At 43.6% G+C, this 24320-nt stretch overlaps 1 protein-coding gene across 1 annotated transcript; it reads right to left on the minus strand.

The window, feature by feature from the left end:
- Nucleotides 1-1014: 1014 nt before the first annotated feature.
- MRPS25 (mitochondrial ribosomal protein S25) lies at nt 1015-24005 on the minus strand. The gene is made up of 4 exons (XM_046644496.1): nt 23763-24005; nt 13808-13914; nt 2182-2269; nt 1015-1419 (listed from the first exon to the last, which is right to left on the minus strand). Exons 1-4 carry the CDS (start codon nt 23894-23896, stop codon nt 1227-1229), a joined length of 522 nt encoding a protein of 173 aa, XP_046500452.1. The 5' UTR covers nt 23897-24005; the 3' UTR covers nt 1015-1226.
- Between the last annotated feature and the right edge of the window lie 315 nt (nt 24006-24320).

Consider the following 24320-nt stretch of genomic DNA (forward strand, 5'->3'; position numbering starts at 1 on the left):
TCAAGGAGCACCTGCCCGTTACACGTTAGACCCACACGCCCACCTTGCCCTCCCAACCCCCGCAAGCCATCACCCTGAACAGGTCCATAACTTGAGCATCAAAATTGTCCCGATTTGATGAGATAACCTGCAACATTCATATAAAACATTCTAGTTTCACGTCATTTCCCACGGCTAACGCCCTCACGGGGCAGGGACTGCCTTTACTCCCACTTTACAAACAGCGTTAGGCCTTGGCCAGTGTTCTGGTCAGCAGGGGAGCTTGGACCTCAAGCCTGCTCTTCTAAGCCCCGCTGTTTTGCCATGTCCTGTAAGGCAAGGTCTCCTTGAGTGTTTCCATGCGTCTGTGGTCCAGCTGGCCCTTCACTTTCTGACCAAGTAAACCTATTCTTCTGGTGACCCTAGAGGGCTCTGGTGTCCCCTGAGGGCTGAAACCAGCATAACTAAAGCGACAGCAATGTCAGTGTCCTGTGAGGAAAGAACTCCCGCGCAGACCTGCAGTAACGCCTCCCCCTCTTCCAAGCCTCCAGCACCAACCCTCAGGGCAGTTCCTGCAAAGCTGCCTGCTAATGGGCAGGGGGCTGGGGCCACAGGGCTGGCAGTGGCTGACTCGCCAGTGGGCACATTCCTGAGGTGGGTCTGCCAGCCAGCCACCAGGGGCCTCCTGCCTCTCTGGCACACCCACGGCCAGGCCCCTCAGGAGGAAAGGGTCGGTGGGCTTTAAGTTAAAAGGTGAACACTGCACAAAGGCTTGCCCTGGGGTTTCTGAAAAATACCCAAAGAGCCTGAATGGAGGGGACCATCCACACAGATGGCCCCAGCCAGACGGCCACAGCAGCTCCTAATTCTCCAGAGCAGGGTCTGGAAGAAGAGCCGAAGCTGATGGAGACCAGGAAAGGGCCGCAGGACCAAGACAGAGATGTCAACAGGCTGCGGCCTTACTCTTCCGCATCCCAAAGCCCTCTCCCCATGCAGGCCTTCCTGCTTGTGCCTAGCAGACCCCACACACCACACTGCTGGAGACAGAAGCATTTTATTGACCTGCTGCAGGAGGGATATTCATTCAGTGGCTCAACTGCAGATACTCCTTCCCTTCCCCCACGTCCTTGCACACAGGTGTGTGACAGGGATCCTTTTATTGCAAAAAGCTCTTCAGAGTCTCTCCAGGGACAGGACCAAGGCTTCCCTGTGGCCAAGGTAGCCCCAGCCCCTAGTGGCCTAAGGCCTTAGTCCTGGGCACCAGCTCTGAGAGTTGCTTTGTACTTTCCCGTCATCTCCTTGGGTAAAGGCACCAGGCCCGGGCAGGGTACCTGCCCTTCCACCTCACAGATGCATTCCCGTAAGCAGTACTTTCGGGGGCCAAAGTGTGCTGGGTGAGAAAGCTGCTTTTTCTCTTGCTCCTCTTTCTTGAGGGTTTCTCTGCCAAAAAGCACAGACAAGAAGGCATAAGGAACATTGCTCTGAGCCTCTGGGAAGCATGGGACTTAGCGAGTGAACCCCCACATCAGCCAGGGAGAGCTGCATCTCCGCCTCCTAACCTGCTCCTCACTGCCAAAGCCTAGCCCTTCCCTCCCCACAGGCCTCCCAGAGGAGGGAGGAGGCACAGCAGGAAGGCCTGCATGTGAGCAGTGTCAGGCCCCGTGGGGGAAGATCACTCGCCACAGGCCCACACAGCAGCGGTCAGCCTTCCGACAGCCGAGAGGCTGACAACCAGGATACAGGGGCCTGGAAAGACACTGGCCTGCTTTCGCAAAGACAGACTTTCTTGGCTTCCCTCCCTTTCCTCCTTTCATCCATGGAAAGAAAAAGGACGTGTCACAGCAGGTCCCAGGAAGAGACACCCAGCAGCTCCAAGCTGAGATTCCCAAGGACAGAGGTGGTCAGAGCCATCCAGGGCAAGCATTTCAGCAGCATCTCAGCTTCCTTCAACCCCAGGAGGGACGGACATCTTCATCCCCACTTCACAGCAAGGAAGGTACAGCTCACACAGGCTCAGTGACTTACGGTCACCTATCTGTGCGCAGCAAAGCCAGATGGAACAGACTTTATAGCCATGCTCTCCGGCTGGTGTCCGTGGCTTGCTGTCAGGGAGTCTGCCCTCTCAACACCCCTCCCAATGCACCCCTTCTCTCAAATTCTCTAGGCTGTTTGCTCCCTTCCAAGTCAATCCCAGCAACTCACTCATTCTTCCCCAAGATTTTTTTGATGTGCTCCATGATCTCCTTATTGCTCTTGGTCTCCACATCCACAAGGACCTGCTCCCCAGAATCTGGAAACAGGAAGCAAAGGGGAGAAGAAAAGCTGAAACTCGGCAGTGTGCTCCTCAGCCTCAAATGGTGGTGATTTGGGATTTGCTTTTAGTGGAGAAACTTTAACAATAAAATAAATATGCTTGTTTATATAACTCATAATGCCACCCTTCCTTTTTTCCATATTTCTTTAGACATGAGCAGACAAATCTTAAGTATGTACAAAAGCGTACTATTTTAATGGAAAGAAATTCCACATTCATGGATAGAGAGATTCAGTATCATTTAAGATGGCAGTTCTTCCCCAAACTGGTCTATAGATTCAGTGCAATCCCTATCAAAGTCCTAGCAGGTGTTTTTGTAGAAACAGACAAGGTGGGCCTAAAATTCATGCAGAAAACCAAAAATAGCCAAAACAATTTTGAACAAGAAAATGGGAGGATGTTCACTTTCCAATTTCAAATTTACTATAAGCTACAGTAATCAAGACAGTGTGGTACTACCAAAAGAACAGACCATAGAATAATGGAACAGAACTGAGTCCAGAATAAACACTCATATGTATGGCCAATGGATTTTCAGCAAAGATGCCAAGACAATTCAATGAGGAAAAAATAGTTTTGCCACAAATGGTGCTGGGATAACCGGATATCCACATGCAAATAAATGAATTTAGACCTTTACCTCGCCAAATTAAAAAAAAAAAAGGAGGGGGAGCTCAAAAGGGATCAGAGACCTAAATGTAAGAGCTAAAACTTTCAGAAGAGAACAGAGAAAATCTTCATAACCTTACCTAAGCAAAGATTTTAAGATATGACATCAAAAACATGATCCATAAAAGAAAAATTTGATAAATTGAAATTCATCAAAATTCAAAACTTTTGTGCTTCAAAAGACACCAAAAGCCACAGACTGGAAGAAAATATTCATAATGCATATATCTGATACAGGATTTGTACCCTGACTATATAAAGAACTCTCACAATAAGATAATCCAATGAAAAAATAGGCAGAATATCTGAATAAACATTTAACAACCACCACCAAAAAAGGCTAATAATAAGCACATGAAAAGATACTTAATATCACTAGTCATTAAGAAAATGCAAATTAAAACCACAATGAGATACCAGAGTGGCTAAATTCCTTTTAAATGGACAATATTAAGTGCTAGTGAGGATGCAAAGTAACTGGAACTCTCCTGCATTACTGGTAAAATGCAAAATATTGCAGCCACTTTAGCCAGTGAATAAAGACACACACACACACGGGAAAGAAAGAAAAAGATTGGGAAGGAAGAAGTAAAACTTCCTGTTTGCAGATGGAATGATTATGTGAGTGAATTTAGCAAGGTTGCAAGACACAAGGCCTACTACAAAAATCAGCTGTACTTCTAAAAAATGAAATTTTTTAAAATACCATGTACAATAGTCATAAAAGATACTCAATATTGTTCAAATGTCCATTCTCCTCAAAATGATCGATAACATAATTCCAATCAAAATCCCAGCAAGTTTTCTAGAAACTGGCAAGCAGATTTTAAAGTTAACATGGAAATACAGAGAACCTACAATAGCCAAAGTAATTTGGGAGGGAAAAAAGACAAAGTTAGATTTATACCTCCTGATCTTAAGACTTAAAAAAACCAAGACATTGTGGTGATATTAGTATAAGGAAAGACAGTGAAAGGGGTGAAGAGTTCAGAAATATTGGTCACGTGACTTTTTTGTGTATGGTAAAATAAAACGTAAAATTCACACTTTTAACTTCTATTTTGTATTTTTTTAGGTAAGAACTTAGAGTTTAAGCTTTATTTCTGTTGATCAAACCTTCCTTTTGTTATTCTTTTATTGAGGTCATAAAGTTTATAACATTGTGAAATTTCAGGTGTACATTATTATTTGTTGGTCACCATACATATGTGCCCCTTATGCATATCCCCCAGCCCCCTTCCCCTCTGGTAACCACTAATCTGATCTCTTTCTCCATATGATCGTTTACCTTCCATATCTGAGTGAAATCATACAGGGTTTGTCTTTCTCTGTCTGGCTTATTTCGCTTAGCATAATACCCCCAAGGTCCATCCATGTTGTTGCAAAGGGGACAATTTTGTCTTTTTTATGGCTGAGGAGTATTCCATTGTATATACCACATCTTCTCTATCCATTCATTGCTCGATAGGCACTTGGGTTGCTTCCACGTCTTGGCTATTGTGAATAATGCTGCAATGAACATAGGGGTGACTAAGTCTCTTTGAATTGTTGATTTCAAGCTCTTTGGATAAATACCCAGTAGTGGGATAGCTAGGTCGTACGGTATTTCTATTTTTAATTTTTTGAGAAATCTCCATACTGTTCTCCATACTGGCTGCACCAGTTTGCATTCCCACCAGCAGTGTACGAGAGTTCCCTTTTCTCCACATCCTCTCCAACATTTATTTTTTGTGGTCTTAATATTAGCCATTCTGATGGGTGTGAGGTAATAGCTCAGTGTAGTTTTGATTTGCGTGTCCCTGCTGATTAGCAATGTTGAACACCTCATGTGCCTACTGGCCATCTGTATGTCTTCTCTGGAAAAATGTCTGTTCAGATCCTCTGCCCAGTTTTTGATTGGGTTGTTTGTTTTCTTGTTGTTGAGTTGTGTGAGTTCTTTTATGTATTCTGGAGATTAACCCTTTGTCAGATATATGATTTGTAAATATTTTCTCTCAGTTGGTGGGCTGTCTTTTCTTCTGTTCCTGGTTGCCATTGCCTTGCAGAAGCTCTTTAGTCTGAGGAAGTCCCATTTGTTTATTTTTTCTTTTGTTTCCCTTGCCCAAGTAGACATGGTATTCAAAAAGATCCTTCCAAGACCAATGTCAAAGAGGCTACTGCCTATATTTTCTTCTAGGAGTTACATGGTTTCACATTTTATGTTCAAGTCTTTAATCCATTTTAAGTTTTCTGTATGGCAAAAGATAGTGGTCTACTTTCATTCTTTTACATGTAGCTGTCCAGTTTTCCCAGCACCATTTATTGAACAGACTTCCCTTTCTCCATTTTTGTTGAGGATTACCGTCCATAGATGTGTGGTTTATTTCTGGGCTTTCAATTCTCTTCCATTGATCTGGATGTCTCTTTCTGTACCAGTACCATGCTGTTTTGATTAGTGTGGCTTTGTAGTATAGTTTGAAGTCAGGCATTGTGATGCCCTCGGCTTTGTTCTTTTTACTCAGATTGCTTTGGGTATTCAGGGTCTTTTGTTGCCCCACATGAATGAATCTTTGTTCTGTTTCCGTGAAGAATGTCACTGGGATTCTGACTGGGATTGCATTGAATCTGTAGATTGCTTTAGGTAGTACAGACATTTTAACTATGTTTATTCTTCCACTCCACGTGCATGGAATATCTTTCCATTTCTTTATGTCATCATCAATTTCTTTCAACTGTGTCTTATAGTTTTCATTGTATAGGTCTTTCACCTCCTTAGTTAAATTTATTCCTAGATATTTTATTCTTTTTGTTGCTATTCGAAATGGGATTGTATTCTTGAATTCGTTATTATAGAAATGTCACTGATTTTTGTAAGTTGATTTTGTACCCTGCAACTTTGCTGTAGTTGTTGATTATTTCCAGTAGTGTTCCGATGGGTTCTTTAGGGTTTTCTATACATAAAATCATGTTGTCTGCAAACAGCAAGAGTTTCACTTCTTCATTGCCAATTTGAATACCCTTTATTTCTTTTTCTTGCCTAACTGCTCTGGCCAAAACCTCCAGTACTATGTTGAATAACAGTGATGAGAATGGGCACCCTTGTCTTGTTCCTGTTCTCAGAGGGATGGCTTTCAGTGTTTCCCCGTGGACTACGATGATGGCTGTGGGTTTGTCATATATGGCCCTTATTATGTTAAGGTATTTTCTGTCTATACCCATTTTATTGAGGGTTTTTATGATAAATGGATGTTGGATCTTGTCAAATGCTTTCTCTGCATCTAGGGAGATGATCATGTGGTTTTTATTCATTTTGTGAATGTGATGTAGCACACTGATTGATTTGCTGATGTTGAACCATCCCTGCATCCCTGTTATAAATCCCACTAGATCATGGTGTTTGATCCTTTTAATGTATTGCTGTATTTCGTTTGCCAATATTTTGTTGAGGAATTTTGCATCTATGGTCATCAGCGATATTGGCCTGTAATTTTCCTTCTTTTGTTGTCCTTGTCTGGCTTTGGTATCAGGGTGATGTTGGCCTCATAAAATGTGTTAGGAAGTATTCCGTCCTTTTTGACTTTTTGGAATAATTTGAGGATAGGTATTAAATCTTGGAATGTTTGGTTGCATTGTCCAGAGAAGCCATCTGGTCCTGGACTTTTATTTTTGGGGAGGTTTTCAATTACTGTTTCCATCTCTTTACTTGTGACTGGTCTATTCAGATTCTCTATTTTTTCTTGATTCAGTTTTGGAAAGTTGTATGAGTCTAAGAACTTATCCATTTCTTCTAGATTGTCCAGTTTGTTGACATATAGTTTTTCATAGTATTCTCTTATAATCCTTTGTATTTCTGTGATATCCATTGTAATTTCTCCTCTTCTATTTCTAATTTTACTTATTTAAGCCTCTTTTTTTCTTAGTCTGGCTAAGGGCTTGTCAGTTTTGCTTATCTTCTCAAAGAACCAGCTCTTTGTTTCATTGATCCTTTCTACTGAGGTTTTCATTTTTGTTTCTTTTTTGATTTTTTGTCTCTAGTTCATTTATTTCTGCGATAATTTTTAATATTTTCCTCCTTCTGACTTTGGGCTTGCTTTGTTCTTCTTTTTCTAGTTCTTTTAGGTGTAGTTTAAGATTGCTTATTTGAGATTTTTCTTGTTTTGTTAAGGTGGGCCTGTATTGCTATGCATTTCCCTCTTAGGACTGCTTTTGCTGCATCCCATATGAGTTGGTATGCTGTATTTTAGTTTTCATTTGTCTCCAGATTTTTTTTATGTCTCCTTTAATTTCTTCATTGACTATTCAGTAGCATATTTAGTCTCCACATATTTGTCACTTTCTCAACTTTTTTCTTGTAGTCGATTTCTAGTTTCATAGCATTATGGCTGGAAAAGATGCTTGATATGATTTCAATGTTCTTAAATTTATTGAGGCTTGCCTTGTTTCCCAACATATGGTCTATCCTTGAGAATGTTCTGTGTGCACATGAGAAAAATGTGTATTTTGTTGTTTTTGGATGGAGTGTTCTATATACATCTGTTAAGTCCATCTGGTCTAGTTTTTCCTTTAATTCCAGTATTTCCTTGTGGACTTGGTGTCTGGATGATCTATCCATTGATGGGGTGTTAAGGTCTACTATTACTGTCTTGCTGTTAATATCTCCATTTAGGTTTGTTAATAGTTGCTTTCTGTACTGTGGTGCTCCTGTGTTGGGTGCATATATAAGTGTTATGTCTTCTTGGTGGAGTGTCAGTTTCATCATTATATACTGCCTCTCTTTGTCTCTCATTTCCTGTTTTATCTTGAAGTCTACTTTGTCTGATATAAGTATGGCAACACCTGCTTTCTTTTGTTTGCCATTAGATTGAAGCATCATCTTCCATCCCTTCACTCTGAGCCTGTGTTTGTCTTTAGAGCTGAGAAGTGTTTCCTGGAGGCAGCATATTGTTGGGTCTTGTGTTTTTAATCCATTCTGTCATTCTGTGTCTTTTGATTGGAGAATTCAATCTATTTACATTTAGAGTGATTACTGAAATATGAGGGCTTAATGCTGCCATTTTATCAGTTTTCCAGTTTTCCAGTTGTTTGGTATTTCCCTTATTTCTCCTCCTGTGTATTTCAGACTGCCAATTCAGTTTGATAGTTCTCTGTGATGGTTTTCTCAGTTTCCTGTTTTATCATTTGTGTCTGATTGTTTAGTGGTTACCATGAGGTTTGTATAAAAAACCTCATAAACAAGACAGACCATTTTCTGATAGCCTCTTATTTCCTTGGCCTAAGCAGATTCCATCCCCCTCCTCTTCCCCTTCTCAGTTATTGTGTTGTCACATATTATTCCGTTTTGTGTTGTAAGTTTGTGATTAAAGTGATGAGATTATAGTTATTTTCTATGTTTTATGTTTTCCTTCCCTTTATTTATTTTTTTAAAGATGGGCAGGTGAGCTAACATCTGTTACCAATCTTTTCTTTTTTTTTTTTTTTGCTTTTTCTCCCAAAATCCCCCCAGTAGATAGTTGTATACTTTTAGTTGTGGGTCCTTCTAGTTGTGGCATGTGGGACGCCGCCTCAACATGGCCTGATGAGTGGTGCCATGTCCGTGCCCAGGATCCGAACTGGTGAAACCCTGGGCCGCAGAAGCGGAGCGTGCAAACTTAACCACTCGGCCACAGGGCCGGCCCCTCCCTTTACCTTTAATGTTATATTTAAATGTTTGCTAACCTGTCCTCGTAGAGAGCTGCAACTTTCTGATTTGGTCTGCCTATTTATCTCCTTGCTCAAGGCTTGGTAAACCCTATTTTTTTTTTTTTCTGGCGTGAGGGCCTTCTTGAGCATTTCTTGGGGGGAGGGGGATCTTGCAGCAATGAACCCCCTCAGCTTTTGTTTATCTGGGAAAGTTTTTATTCCTCCATCATATCTGAAGGATAATTTTGCTGGATAGAGTATTCTTGGCTGAAAGGTTTTATCTAGCAGAATCTTGAATATATCATTCCACTCTCTGCTAGCCTGTAAGGTTTCTGCTGAGAAATCCGCTGACAGCCTAACAGAGGTTTCTTTGTCACTGACTTTTGCCAGTTTTACTGACACTTACCTTGGAGAAAGTCTTCTTGCACTGATAAAATTAGGAGTTATTTTAGCTTCTTTTACTTGCAATCCCAGCTCCTTCCCCAGGTTTGGGAAGTTCTCAGATATTATTTCTTTGAAGCTTTCTGCTCCTTTCTCCCTTCCTTCTCCCTCTGGAAAACCTATAATCCTTATGTTGCATTTCCTAATTAAGTCAGATATTTCTTGGAGAATTTCTTCATTGCTTTTTAATCTTTGTTCTCTCTCCTTCTCCATGTGAATCATTTCTATATTTCTGTCCTCCAAGCTGCTAATTCTGTCTTCCATAACATCAGCTCTGTTATTCAAGGACTCCAGATTTTTATGCCATTCATTGAGTTTTTCATCTCCAACATTTCTGATTGGTTTTTCTTTATAGTTCCAATCCCTTTTGTGAAGAATTCCCTCTGTTCATTAATTTTGTTCCTGATTTCATTGAACTGCCTTTCTGAATGTTCTTGTAATTCATTGTTTTTTTATGATAGCTATTTTTAATTCTCTGCCATTTAGATTGTAAATTTCTGCACCTTCAGGATTGATTTCTGGGTGCTTGTCATTTTCCTTCTGCTCTTGAGTATTAATATATTTCTTCATACTGTTTGATGGCATGGACTTATGCCTTCACATAGTGGAAGTATCTGGCTGCAGATTCCACCTGCCGCTGCAGGAGGGTCGGCAAGAGCTGTGTATTCTGAGCCTGCGGAGATCCCTGGCATCTGTGTCTGTCCTTTGGAATCTATGCTGACAGGGCACATCTGTGATTGTCGACTTACTGCTGCTGCTTTACAAAATGAATGTGCATGTGCTCTGGTGGGGGTCCTTTGCTCTGACCTAGCAGCCAAGCTGGTCAGTGTGCTGGACAGTGGGAGGGGTGCTACCCTTCGTGTGTGCATCCTGGGGGCATTCTCACCCTGCCCTCACTATCTGCCCTCCTGGGGTACAGGCTTGATGAAAACACCCCTGCAATTGCCTGGCCTCCTCTGTGTGGGGCTTTTCATGGCCAGGAGGCAACTCAGAAAATGAAGGTGTTCCCACAGAGAGCCACCCCTCCCCCCTCTCTTCTCAGAGCAGCACGTGGTCCTGTACCCTGGGTCACTGCCACAGAGGGAGAGGAGATCCCCTCACCTCCTTCCACTTCCTCCCCGGGGGTCCAGCACCTCCACCTTCACACGTATAGCTGCGTAGGTCTCTCAGACGTCTACTGTGTTGTATGAATGTCCTTTTCACTGTATCTGAGGGGGGCCAGTCTAAGGGAAGAGACCACTCTACCATGATGCTGATGTCATTCTCTCTCCTTAACTATTTTAAAGTGTACAATTTGGTGGCTTTTAGTACACTTACAATGTTGTGCAACTATCACCACCATCTAGTTCCAGAACTTTCTCATCACCCCAGAGAGAAACCCTGTACTCATTAAGCAATCACTTTCTATTCCCCACACCACCCCTTCCCCAGCCCCTGACTTTGTCTCTAAATGGACTTGCCTATTCTGGACATTTCATATAAACAGTATTATACAATATGTGGCCTTTTGAATCTGCCTTTCTTCACTTAGCATAATTTTTTCAAAGTTCATCTGTGTTGTAGCATGTGTCAAACTTCCTACCTTTTTGTAGCTGAGTAATAGTCCACTGAATGAATACAGTGAATTTTGTTTATCCATTCATGGCTGATTGATTTTTGACAAAGATGCCAAGGAAATTTAATAAGGGAAAGAAGAGTCTTTCAACAAATGGTGTGGTAACAATTGAATATCGAGAATCTAAAAAAATAAAAAAGACTCTCAATCGCTATCCTCACTTAATACACAAATAAGTTAGATCATAGACTTAAATGTAAAATCTAAAACTATAAAATTTCCAAAGGAAAAAGAGGAGAAAGCCTTTGCAACCTTGGGGTAGGCAGAGATTTCTTGGACAAGACATGAAAAGCTTTAAATATAAAAGAAAACAAATGATAAGCTGCAGCTCATCAAAATTAAAACTTCTGCTTTCAAAAGGCACCATTAAGAAAATGAAAGCAAGCCACAGATTGAGAGAAAATACTCAAAATATATATATCTGACAAAGGAAATTGAATCCAGAATATATAAAGAACTCAATAAGAAAACCCAATTTTTTTAACAGACAAAAGATTCAGTCTTCACAAAAGAAATATGAATGGCCAATAAGTACATGAGAAGACAGTCACAGGGAAATGCAAATTAAAACTTCAATGAGACATACACCCATGTGAATGGCTAAAATTTAAAAGACAAGGTAGTGAGCAGGATAATGGCCCCCAAAGATGTCCCCATCCTATTCCCCCAAGAACTGTGAATATGTCACCTTATGTGGCAAAAGGGGCTCTGCAGACATGATTACAGGACCTGAAGACAAGAAGATTCTCCTGGATAATCTAGTGTGCTCAACTTAATCACACAGTCCTTAAAATCAGAGAACCCATCAGGGCTGTGGTCAGAGGGACATGTGACTGTGGAAGAACAGCCAGGTATGCATTGCTGCTGTCAGAAGATGGAGGAACGGGCCACAAGCCAATGTGGGTGGCCCCTAAGAGCTGGAAAAGGCACGGGAATGGATTCATCCATAGAGCCTCCAGAAAGGAAGGCTCTGCTGACATTGATTTCAGCCATGCTGGGCTTCTAACATACAGAGCCATAAGCTAAGAAATTTGTGTTGCTTTAAGCCACCAAGTTTGTGGTGATTTGTTACAAAGGAAACTAATAACAAATAACAATACCAGTCTGGATGAGGATGCGGAGCCATCAGGACAGGACTCTCTCACCCTGCTTACTGGAGGTGAAATGGCACAAGCATTTTGGAAATCTGTTTGACAGTTTTTAAGAACATTACACATCTATTCTATGACCCAGAAATCCCATCCTGAGGCATATGCCCAGAAGAACTGAGTGCCCATGTCCACAAAGAAGACTTGTGCAAGAAGGTACTGATGTGCACCTTATCTTAGCAGCCAAAAACTAGAAACGACCCTTGGCAGCCATGGAGGCCCATCACTCAAACCTCCCCTCAAGAGGCCCTCCTGTGAGAAGCAGCCAGCTGACAGCTGTTGTGTTTTGGAATCCACTGCACACCAGAGCCAAGCTCAGGCTCTCCCTGACCTAGCTCTAGGACATGGTCATTTCTGCCCGACACAGCACTAGAACCTTCCGCTCAGTTGGCCCAGACTTTCTGAGACCTGCATCACCATCTGAGGTACCTCCTTCCAGACCTGCTTCCCTTCCCTCGCCTCTCCTTTCAGAGATGTCAAACCTGTTGTGCCATCTGAAGACTCCCTGCCCACTTCTCCTCCCTCTCCCCTTAGCTCCAAGAAATCTCATACTTCTAACTCCGCCTTGGCATCTAACAAAAACCCAAATGTTCACCAACAGGTGAGTGGACAAATAAACTGCGGTATATGACAGTAATGGAATACTACTCAGCAATAAAAAAGAATAAACTACTGATACACATAACATGGATAAGTCTCAAAGACATGATGAGTAAAAGCCAGACACAAAAGAACATATACTGTGAGATTCGATTTATATCAAGTTCTGAAACAAATAAAACTAATCTATGGTGAAAGAGGCAATAGTGGTTGCCTCTGGTGGAAGCAGGAATTAACTGGAAAGCACCTCTAGAGAATTTTCTGGAGTACTAGAAATGTCCTGGGTCTTCACTGGGAAAGTCGTCAGAACTCAATCAATGCACATTAGACCCTTGCATTCATTACGGGTAAATCACACCTCAATAAAGTTAATTTTTTAAAATGCAAACACAAAATACATATACAAAATTGCCACACGCCACCACTGTCTTCACCTCCCTTGCTCTATTCTCCCTTTTTCTTCATTGCACTTACCTTCTAACATACCATCTTGTTAAGTTTCTTGTTCATTCTGTCTGCTCCTGCTAGACTATCATGGCATCTCTACAAGGGCACAGAGCTTTGTGGTGTGGCTCCCTGACATCCCAGCACCCAGAACAGTGCCCAGCTCCTAGCAGGCTCTGTACAAATCTGCTGATTGAATGAAAGAACATCATTTGTGTCCTGAGGTGTTTCCCAATCTACACTTCTTTTGACTCTCCTAACTGTGCAGGGTAGACATTCTGCCTTCACTTGAGAAATGCAGCAATGGCAAGGTTACTGGCTCACAGTCGGAATGAGAGAGTAGAGGGCTGGGCCAAAACGTCTGGTCTTCTCATTTCTAAGCACCGAGCCCAACTTAACTGAACAAACATTCACTTTAGCACCTCGAGGGGGCAGGAAAGCAGCGCGGCCATGTAAGCGCACATGGCCCAAAGAGGACACAGAGACACGTACACTGTTTCAGAGAATGTGGCCAGCACTGAGAGAGACGAGCTTCGGGACACAGGGAAGGGCCACTCTAGGGGAGCAGAGAAGGCTTCCTGGGAGAGTGGTGCCCATGCTGAGTCTTGAAGGATTTAAAAACAATTAAATAAGCTAAGAAAGGTAGAAAGGGGATTTCCAGCAGAGGAACCAGCAGGAGCAAGGGCATCAGAGCATGGTGTGGCAAGGGAATTTGGAACAACTAGCCCATGCAGTGTGAGGCATGTAAGGCATACAGGGGCAACAGGAGATGAGGCTGGGGGAAGAGAAGTCCAGATCTCAGGGGGCACTGTGCACCAGTGATGGGACCTCTGGAAGTTTCCAAGAGCTTGAATCTCAGATCACCCTGATGGCTACAGTTAAGAGGAATGGATGGAGGAAAGACAGTCCTGGCCTACAGCAGAGAGGTCCCGCACTCACCTAGGTAGAATCGCAGGAAGGGTGATGGTGTCATGTTCTTAAACATCATGATCTGCACCCAAGGGTTTTTGTATTGAATCTGAGGTATGTTGAAAAACACAAATTTCCTGAAAAAGGAAGAAATTAAACCTGTGAAATAGAGTTTTTAATGTAAAATTTTGTTTACCTGTGTGTTCTTCTAGAGAGAACGTCTAGAACTTTCATCAGATTCTCAGGGGACCTTGCCACCCAAAAGGCTTAGAAAAGCAGCTCTCAGGAATCTATTAATGAATTCTCTGAACAGAGAGTGTTGGGACTCCCGGTTTGTCACTTGAAGGAAGAGAAATCTGTATCCCTACCTCACATTGCGCACTAACCCAGAACTCGCCAAAGGAGAAGTATAAATGTAAAAACAAAACTACAAAATGTCCTAGATCTTGATGTGTGTGGTGATTACAGGGGTGTATTCATATGTGGAAGTTCATCAAGCTGTATACTTACATGCGTACACTTTATGTAGATTATACCACAATTTAAAAATGGATGAAACCATGAAAACAAACATGGGAAATATTTTTACAATCTAGGAATAGGAAAACCTTTAAAATTAGAAGGTTTAAAATACAGATAAACGTGGGGGCCAGCCCAGTGGCACAGCAGTTAAGTTCTCATGTTCTGCTTCAGCAGCCTGGGGTTCACCGGTTGGGATCCCAGGTGCAGACCTATGCACTGCTGGTCAAGCCATGCTGTGGCAGGCGTCCCACATATAAAGTGGAGGAAGATGGGCACGGATGTTAGCTCAGGGCCAGTCTTCCTCAGGAAAAAAAAAAAAAAAGAGGATTGGCAGCAGATGTTAGCTCAGGGCTAATTTTCCTCGAAAAAAAAAAAATACAGATAAATGTGACTACATTAAAACAACAGCATGGCAAAATTTACCCAAAACAAAATCAACACTGGCCAAACCAAAAGGAAAATATTTGCAAAACATAAAACAAAATGCTACTTCCCTTGATATAGAGTTTTACACATCAATAATAAGATGTATATTCAATAACAACAAAAGGCAAAGGCCACAAATAGGCAGAAACCCAAATGACCTGTCATCACAGGGAGATTCTCAATATCTTCCCAATAAAGTCATATAAATCAAAATGATTCTTTTTCACCTCTTAGATCGCTGAAGAGTTTTTTTAAGGTTATTTATAAAAAGTTCACCCTCCATGAAAAAATACAGTACCCTGCCAGTCACTCCAGAAGCCATTCCTATGCCCATCTCAAATACAAAGCCTCCCCCTCACCACAAAGAATAACCACTGTCCCGACTTTTAACTTTTTCCTTTTCGAGATATAACTGACACATAACATTTAATTAGTTTCAAGTGTACGATATGACAATTTGATATTTGTATATATTGTGAAATGATCACCACAATAAGTCTTGTTAACATCCATCACCTCACAGTTACAAGTCTTTTTCTTGTGATGAGAACTTTTAAGACAGCAACTTTCAAATATATAATAAGGCATTACTAAGTGCAGTCCCCATGCTGCACTGTCCTTTTGTATGCATTGTTACCTTCTTTTTTTGCAGTTTCATCATCTAACTCTGCATCCCTGAACAATACAGTTTTATTGGGGTTTTTTTATGGAATATGTCTTTTAGGTCTCTAAATCTATAGGTTTCCCTATAACCTCTTTTCTCCCCTTGCAATTTATTGTTGAAGAAACTGGATCATTTGTGCTACAGTTTCCCAGAGTCAGGATCTTGTTGACTGCAGCCTTATAATGTAGTTTATCTATCATTATCCCCTGCCCTCTCTACTTCCTGCAAACTGACAGTTGAATCTAGAGGCTTTATCCGAGTCAGATTTGACTTTAGGGGAGGAAGACTCCTTTGTAGGTGCTGTCGTCTTCATCGAGAAGCACGCAGTATCCGGGTGGCTCTCTTTTTGTGTTGCCGGCAGCCATTGGGGCCCAGTTCCTCAGGGCTTGGAAAGTGACGATATTCCAATTCTACTATCCCGTCTTCATTTATTGTTGAAATGCTTCTACAAAGACAAACTTCCCCTCATCAGTTATTTGGCTGCCCAGGGGTATATTCATGGGAAACATAAGATAAATTCTTGAGTTTTTCTCTTTATTTACCAGTTTTCAAAATAAAGACTTGGTTCCCAAGCATCCTTCCAAGGTGAGCAAAAAAAAAAATAAAAATGGCAAAAGGAAGGAGTCAGGTTCTGGTACCTCTATATCTGGCAAAAAACTGGATCCTGACATAGTGTTGCTCAAACCAAAGGAAAAGTATCAATCTGAGGAGCAGGGTCTGATGCACCTGTTCTGAGTAGCACAGTTCTGTGCTTCCCGCTCCCCAATCACCTGAGCTCCTAACCATTATCAGGACTCCTAGGATTCTACAAGCCCTCCAGATCTTTCCAGTACATTATATTATGCTCGCCTTAGCAACAAAGAGTTCATGCTGCTTGCCTTCCTCATCCAGAAAGCACGGCAGGGAGAACTCTTACCATAAGCAGATAAATTAGGGAAGGGAGCTGTGGTACATTACCAGACCACCAGTGACTGGAAAATCACTGCCTCGTGATGCAACCAATTCTATGTCTGAATTTATTGAAATCTTAAAAATCTCTTCCCAATATTATACTGAATCTTCTTTCCTGTCACATCTTAATAAAACATTATAAAACTGAAATCAATAGGTCATTTGTGACTTAGGAAAACGGATTTCACTTACTTCTGAGACAGAAGCCAAACTGCAAAGAGTTGGAGTAAGTGAGCAGCATGGATGTGGGAAGAAGGGAGGGTAGTTGGTGAAGCGGGAGAGAAATGACATGCTAGTCTGAGGTAGTGACCAATCTCAGAGAATGTTTTAAAAGGCAATGGAAGCCAGTACATTTTTAGATGAATCAGAAGGAGGTGACAGGGATAGATCGAGGAGCAACAGGGGAGATGAAGAGGAATGAGGAGCACAGATGGAGAAGAAAGTGCTGACATGCAGAAGGGACCTTGTTGGGGGGGGGGGGGGGGCGGTACATGAATGATAATATCCGAGATAAAGAGATCTGAGAAAGCCATGTGAAATGTCTTTGGCTTAGTAAGGTGTTAAATAAATTCATGGGCTGTAAGTGATCTTAGAGACATCTAAAACAACCTCCTGATAAATGTATGCATTTCTTCCCCAACATTCAGGAAAAAGAGACAATTTCTTCTTCCAACTTCTAGTGGTAGGAAAATACTATCTCATGACACATTATAGGCTGTTTCTGAAGAGCTCAAAACTGTAAATGACTAGCAAATTGAGAAAAAATCTCTCGTCTTATACCTTCCATCCACCTATCCCAGTTTTATCCTCTAAGACCACAAAAATTCCAATCTCTTTTTCAAATATCCACTCCAAATACTTACTTGAGGATAATTGCAATTTTTACTTTAATAGAGGAACTCATTCAAACATATCTTTTAAAATAAAGCCTTCCATTTCACATTCTGTTACTGGAGACACATCATCTGTTCCTATCATCCATTCTTTCCCATCTGATTAGAACAGCTTTAGTCTCTCTCCCCTCCCCTCTCTTTCTCCCTCTGTGCCTCTCTCTCTTTCTCCTGCAGTCTCTCCCTCCTTTCCCTCTCCTTCTGTGTCTCTATCTTTTCCCAGCTCATTTCTTCACTTGTCTCTTCATTTCCCTCTGCTTCATTCACACGTACTCTATCATGCTTACAGTCTTAGGTGTACGTGGCTATCAATAACTGGCACATTTTCTTTCAGACATGTTGCTTTTGAACAATGTACACACCCATATTTTAGATCTCAGGACTTAAGAGTTCCCTATATGATTGTATTTTTCTACTTAGATTTGAATCTCGAGTTCATGTTGTCTCTGACCCATATGTTGTGCCATCCAAAGTCATGACCATGACTCCTGATACACTTTACAATACTTTCTCCCAGGAACTACTGAGACTTCCTTCTGCTGATTTTCTTTATCCCTTGAGAGACGAGATTCTTGCATTCTACCAATATGAGACATATCAGACTCTTTTTCTCCCCCATTCCTTCTAAGCTTAAATTCCTTGTCATGAAATTAATAAAACTCAAGGAAAATACATGTTTAAAATCTTCACAAGAGTCATCTGGCCCCAGGGCAGAATCCATGTATTCCATATTAAACTGTGTACCAGAAAGCCAAATCCTGGTAATCACTTTACCTTTAAAACTTTGTCAAACCTCAACTTCACATGAAAACAAGAAATTAAAGCCCAAAGTTCATGGGCCAGCCTGAGGGCAGAGTGGTTAAGTTTGCACACCCTGCTTTGGCAGCCCAGGGTTCACAGGTTGGGATCCCAGGTGCAGACCTACATACCACTCATCAAGCCATGCTGTGGCGGTGTCTCACATACAAAATAGAGGAAGATTGGCACAGACGTTAGCTCAGGGCCAATCTTCCTCACACACACATACACAAAAAAAGCCCAACATTTATCCTCAGCACTTTCTGGTTCTTATCAGAATTTTGTAGTGATATTTGATATTTTCTTATCACTTATTTTCTTAACTAGAAAACTTGTTATTACATTGACTCATTCTACAAATTTCTACTGAGCATTAATATTAAGATTACTATGCTAAACTGTATATATGACAAGGCAAATTAGACACTGTTATTATTCAAATGGAGTGCTCAATTTACCAGATATGTAAGTCAATGATTACATTAGAAAAATATTATATCTATGCATTTCTCAAGAACTGCAATTACTTTTATTACACAGGATAAAGAAATGACTGATTGTTGTCTGAAGGCAGAGAAATGTCAGAAACAGTCTCAAGAAGAGACATTTTACTTGAGATCCCAGGAAAGGGCACAAGTTAGATTTTTATATTATTACAGATCTGCCATCTGGGAAGAAAGCATATCTTTGAATTGGACAGGTCATGTTGATACACAACTACTTTCCATAGCTTCAATAATGATTCTCCCACCATCGCAATAGACTATTTCACATCCTATAGACATAAGCAAACTGTCTTCACAATTCTTAAGATCTGTTGTTCTTCCTTTCCCTGTATGGATCTGTTTCCTGAGACAGTTCAAATTTACCCTAAATGAGGAAATACTGAGTTTGATATAACACAAATATGGTCCAGCTTAGGCTCTGCTCTCAAACACCCGGGGTTAAATGCTGCATCACCGCTAACTCTGACTAGTTGAGTGTTCTCTAGCAGGTATTTCATCTGAGTCTAACTTCTCATCTGTAACATAATAACAGTACCTACTTTATGTCTCCAGCAAGAACCATCCAGCATGCCCTATAAAGATACTGGAAGAAATGTTTTGAATGCCTTGCCTCCTTCTGTTTAGAGTTAAATTCAGGGTTTTCACGATCTAAAACACTACATATTTTAATTCTTTTCTTTTTTATTTTCTCAGTAAATTATCAGTTCGTTGAGGGCAGAAAAAATAAAAATTTAAAGATAAAAAAGCTATAGAAGTGAGGAAACATTTCCTTAAGAATATAAATTGGGGGGCCGGCCCAGTGGCACAGTGATTAAGTTCGCATGTTCTGCTTCAGCGGCCCAGGGTTCACTGGTTCGGATCCCGGGTGCGGACATGGCACTGCTTGGCAAAAGCCATGCTGTGGTAGGCATCCCACGTATAAAATAGAGGAAAATGCACATGGATGTTAGCTCAGGGCCAGTCTTCCTCAGCAAAAAGAGGAGGATTGGCAGCAGTTAGCTCAGAGTTAATCTTCCTCAAAAAAATAAATAAATAAAAGAATATAAATTGGGGGCTGGCCCCGTGGCCGAGTGGTTAAGTTCGCGCGCTCCGCTGCAGGCGGCCCAGTGTTTCGTTGGTTCGAATCCTGGACGCGGACATGGCACTGCTCATCAAACCACGCTGAGGCAGCGTCTCACATGCCACAACTAGAAGGACCCACAACGAAGAATATACAACTATGTACCGGGGGGCTTTGGGGAGAAAAAGGAAAAAAAATAAAATCTTTAAAAAAAAAAAAAAAAGAATATAAATTGGTTTAACTTCTTTGTAGGTCAATTTGGAACTAGCAAAATTTTAAAAGCATAGATCTTAGGGCCAGCCCCATAGCTGAGTGGTGTAAGTTCGTGCGCTCAGCTTCAGTGGCCCAGGGTTTCACCAGTTCAGATCCTGGGCACGGACATGACACCACTCATCAAGCCATGTTGAGGCGGTGTCCCACATAGCACAGCCAGAAGAACCCACAACTAGAATATACAGCCATGTACTGGGGGGTCTTTGGGGAGAAGAAGAAGAAAAAAAAAGATTGGCAACAGACGTTAGCTCAGGTGCCAATCTTAAAAAAAATAAAAACAAAAGCATGTATCTTGATTCAGTGATTTTGCTTCTGCTTTTAGATATGTTCACATTTGAACGCAAAGGTGTGTGAGGTTCACTGCAGCAGTATTTGTTACAGCAAAGGACAGAAATGACTCACACGTCCCTCACTAGAGGACACCACTGGATGTCTGGATCCCTTTCCACTCGCTCTCCGTCCTGAATGGCTAACCTATATGGACTAAGAAATGAGCTTCCTTGCCCCCTGGCTTCATGTTGCATTGGGCCAATGGGAAGCATAGGCAAAAGACTAGGAGGGAGGTAGTCAAGGTATTTATTTCCCTGGCTTAGCCCCTGCCTGAGTCCCAGCCCTGTGGGCTCCTGTCAGGCAGCCTGTCTGTCTGCAGGTTCCAATAATCATTCTCCCCCTCACTCCTGCAAGCCCAGACCTGGGGTCTTGCACTGCTCCTTGTGGCTTCTTGCCCACACCTCTGTAAACAGTTCCTTAATTAAAGGCTCCTCAAATGATCTGAATTTAAATGCACCCTCTGCTTCCTGCTGCATACACCAGACGACAGAAGGTGCAAGTGGTACATGGGACAGAAACATAGTCACCTGGCTTGACCAACTTCCCAGCTGTATGACCCAGGGCAAGTTACTGCTCTGTGCCTCAGTGTTTATGCCAAGATGATTATGATGCAGAACCACCACTCCAGATGGGAGCTTGTAGTCTATTTTCAAGAAGATGAAATTGATAAATCAACAGAAAGCCTGACTGTGTGACCATTTATTTGGGGAGACTTCCATAATTGAAAGAAACAAAAGCAGATGAAATCTATCTGCAGTTGAAACAAAACAAAAGCCACGATAATTATTAACTCTAGAGAAAACAAAAAGCTTTGCAAAAACAAAAAAGGAAAAGCAGTCACAGTACTCTATTTGGCTCAACTGCGTACAGTGTTTTAAAAGTCACATTTAAACAGTGAATATTGTTCTATCCAAAATTCTGAAAGGACTGTATTGGGAGAATGGCGGGTGCAGTGCTATGCACATGTTGGGGGCCGGGGAATGGCCATGGTGGGCAAAAAGCCAGATGCTCATTTTCCATAGTGGCAAGTCAACAGATAATGCCTAAAGCTAAACAAGTAAGAAGCAGCTCTCTAAGGATGGAATTTAACTATAGGGAGGTAACACTAATTAAATGGTTAGTGTGGAAAGTTGTTGCCTCTGGGGGAGGAAGCGGAGTTAGGGTACTTCTAGAAGCCTCGCAGGCCACAACAGCACACAGGGCTTGAAGCTCAAAGGCTGAGTTTACCTTCCTGGGCTTAGGACACTTCCGCTCAACTCCCACCCCACAGCAGAGTATCCCAGAACTCCGTGCAAACAAACCAGGGCATATCCATGCAGGACTTTCCCACACCTAAAACTATTAGGACAAAAATTCAACAGGGACTTTTAAATGGTTCTTGCTGAAGCATGGGAGGAAAGTCAGTAACTGTGGAAACTTTAGTTGAGCACCTGCTGTATGTGAAAGGCACTTCACTAGGCACTTTATACTCGAATCCTCAGTGACCCTGAAAGGTAGGGTTTTATGACTAAGGAAGCTGAGGTCAAAAAAGCTAAGTAACACACAACTAGGAGCACAACTAGTAAGTGAAAGAACCAGGGCCGTGATTAGCATCTGGACTTCTTCCACAGATAGGGTTCTGTGACTATCAAATTATCAAATTCACCTAGATCCTGGGGCTCAGGGCTGCACACACAGGAAGAACTCAATAAACGCTAACAGTTGTCACTGCTGTCACTGCATCTTAAAGGCAAGAGCGCCTGGCAGAGGTCAACAGAGACTTAGCCCTCAGATACTGAACAAAGCAGCTCCCAACATACCCGGCAGACACCCCAAGACGATGGCTAGCCCAGGGCTGTAGCACTGGCCACTGGCACTTGGAGCAAGGTCCAGGTGGGGACAGCTGAACTGCTGAGGGCACAGGAACAAGCAAAGGCCTGGGGGCTAGAAAAAGCAAGTCAGGCAGAGGCGCGAAATCACAAAGGGCACAGGCGGGACAGGCAAGGCCTTATCACTAGGAACAAGGAAACACAGAATGGCTGTTTGGATCCTGTTTACCTAAAAGGTATTAAAATACTTGAGTATAGTGCCTACAGGCTTATTCTGATTGGCTGACCATGTGAAAACCAGATATCTACATAAAAATCTAAATTTCTGGCTGCAGGACAAATCAGAAATGCTCCACACAGCCCACATGGAGCTAAGCTGGAGCCAGGCAGCTAATGACCCCTTGACACAGGGCACGCTTTCCAGTTCACAGGTCCATCCAGGTCGCCTCCCTGCTTCGGGCATGGCCTGGCCTCTGCCCTGACTCCTAGTGTGGACGGATGGATGCACACTGGGTTATGAGGCAGCATCCGGGCGCCCATTCACGTGTGACACCCAGTCTTCCAGGAAGCCCTCATCCCAGCTCAAGCAGGTCCAAGTTCTCCAGTCACCAGGGGACAGCAAATGACTAGGAGGCGCGGTGCAGTCAAGGCCCCTCACAGGGAGGGGCCCTCCCCAGGGAGATGCTCTCCCAGACCGTGCTGATCCATCCCACACCCAACCCTGAAGCTTCTGAAGGACGGGACCTTTTCCTTGGTCCCTGCAGAATTCCCGGCACGCCACACGTGGCCTAGCATTCAGCAGGCACTCGACAAATTTATACTGAACACCAGCAAAGCCCCAAGCACTGCTGTTGCCTTAAGGTTCAATCCAAACCTTTCACTCGCCAGCTTCGGCTCAGTGAGTCTCTGCTCCAGGCTGAAAACAGCATTATGGAGTCTGGGGCGGTGGGGGTGGCGGAGGAGCCCGCTGACCCGATCACGACGGTGAGGAGCCCTGCAAAAGAAGCCCTTCCAGGGGCCGGCCCACGGAGCGGTTAAGTTCGCGCGCCCCGCTTCGCAGCCCGGGTTCGCAGGTTCGGGGGTTCGGATCCGCGGCGCAGACCTAGCACCGCTCATCAAGCCACGCCAACAAGTAGAGGAAGATGGGCATGGGTGTTAGCTCAGGGCCAATCTTCCTCAAAAAAAAAAAAGAGAGAGAAGCACTTTCCGAGCTACCACTCGCTCGCTCGATAGCTGTGGTACCTGGGGAAGCAAGTTAACTTAACCTCGCACCTTTTCCCCCTCCCTAGAGTGGGGACAGCAATGGTTTCCGTAAAGATCAAACGAGACCCGCGCCAGAGGCATCCAGAACCGTGCTGGACGTGCAGGGCCCTGCGACAGGCATCATCCCGGTCGGGACGCCGAGGAGGAGCAACTCGCCCAAACCAGCACACAAAACCGGCGGGCTGAGAGCGGGGCCCACCCGGCGCCGTCGCCCCTGAGCACGCCCGCCCGCCGGCGCCGGGTGGGAAGGAGGCTGCGGCCGCCCCGCGCCAGCCCTGCCGCCCGAAGGGAAGCCTCGTCCTCCGCGTCCCCCGTCACGCCTGCAGCCGGCAAGCCTGGCCCTGCCGTCCTCTTCTCGCTGTGGGCCCGGAGCAATCTGCTCCTGTCTGCTCATCCGCAGAATGGGGCGACGGCCGCAGGCTCAGGGGGCCGCTCCAGTCTCCCCGGGACTAGCGCGCCACCACGGCCGTCGGCGTCGCAAGGCTCGGACTGACCTGGCGCCCTCGCCCAGCTCCCCGTGCGTGTTGTAGTTCACCGTCATAACCTTCACTGAGTCCTTGAACACCACGTCCCCCTGGCCCAGGTACTGCAGCGTGCGGCGGATAGGGAAGCGGCCCTTCATGGGCATGGCTGCGGCGGGCAGGGCGGGCCGCGGCCCGAGCAGCGAAGAGACCAGGCCAGCCGCCGCTGCCGCGCCAGCAGACCTCCCGCGGCCGCTTCTCTGCGTGGGTTTCCACTTCCCGCGCAGACGCACAGGAGCCGTCTCCCGGCGGGCAGCGCACGCCGCGGGGCAGCCTGGGAGTTGTAGTCCTGGCTGGCGGAGCATTGTTGTTGGGGGTGCGGGTATGTACTCCTTGCTTTTGGAACGCCCTCCTCCTGGGACGTTTAGATTTTCATGCTTTGTAACTTAGTACCCGCCTCGCCGCCAGGGAAAATATTTTTAAATAGACTCTAACTCAATCATTCTGAGAACAAAAACTACACTAAGAAATAAATCAAGAGAGCTGAGTTGGGATACTAAGTCGGCTAGTAACTTGCTATTGCACCTCAAA

Source organism: Equus quagga, chromosome 1 (assembly GCF_021613505.1).
Source record: "Equus quagga isolate Etosha38 chromosome 1, UCLA_HA_Equagga_1.0, whole genome shotgun sequence".
In the NCBI taxonomy this organism is placed as follows: domain Eukaryota; kingdom Metazoa; phylum Chordata; class Mammalia; order Perissodactyla; family Equidae; genus Equus; species Equus quagga.

Excerpts from the sequence above, each read along its gene's own strand:
- MRPS25 (XM_046644496.1), bottom strand. The coding sequence starts at position 23,896 with ATGCCCATGAAGGGCCGCTTCCCTATCCGCCGCACGCTGCAGTACCTG. Across the intron at positions 2,270-13,807 it reads CTTCCTGCGATTCTACCTAG|ATTCTGGGGAGCAGGTCCTT; the intron begins GTGAGTGCGGGA and ends TCCTGTTTCCAG. Across the intron at positions 1,420-2,181 it reads AAAATCTTGGGGAAGAATGA|AGAAACCCTCAAGAAAGAGG; the intron begins GTGAGTTGCTGG and ends GCTTTTTGGCAG.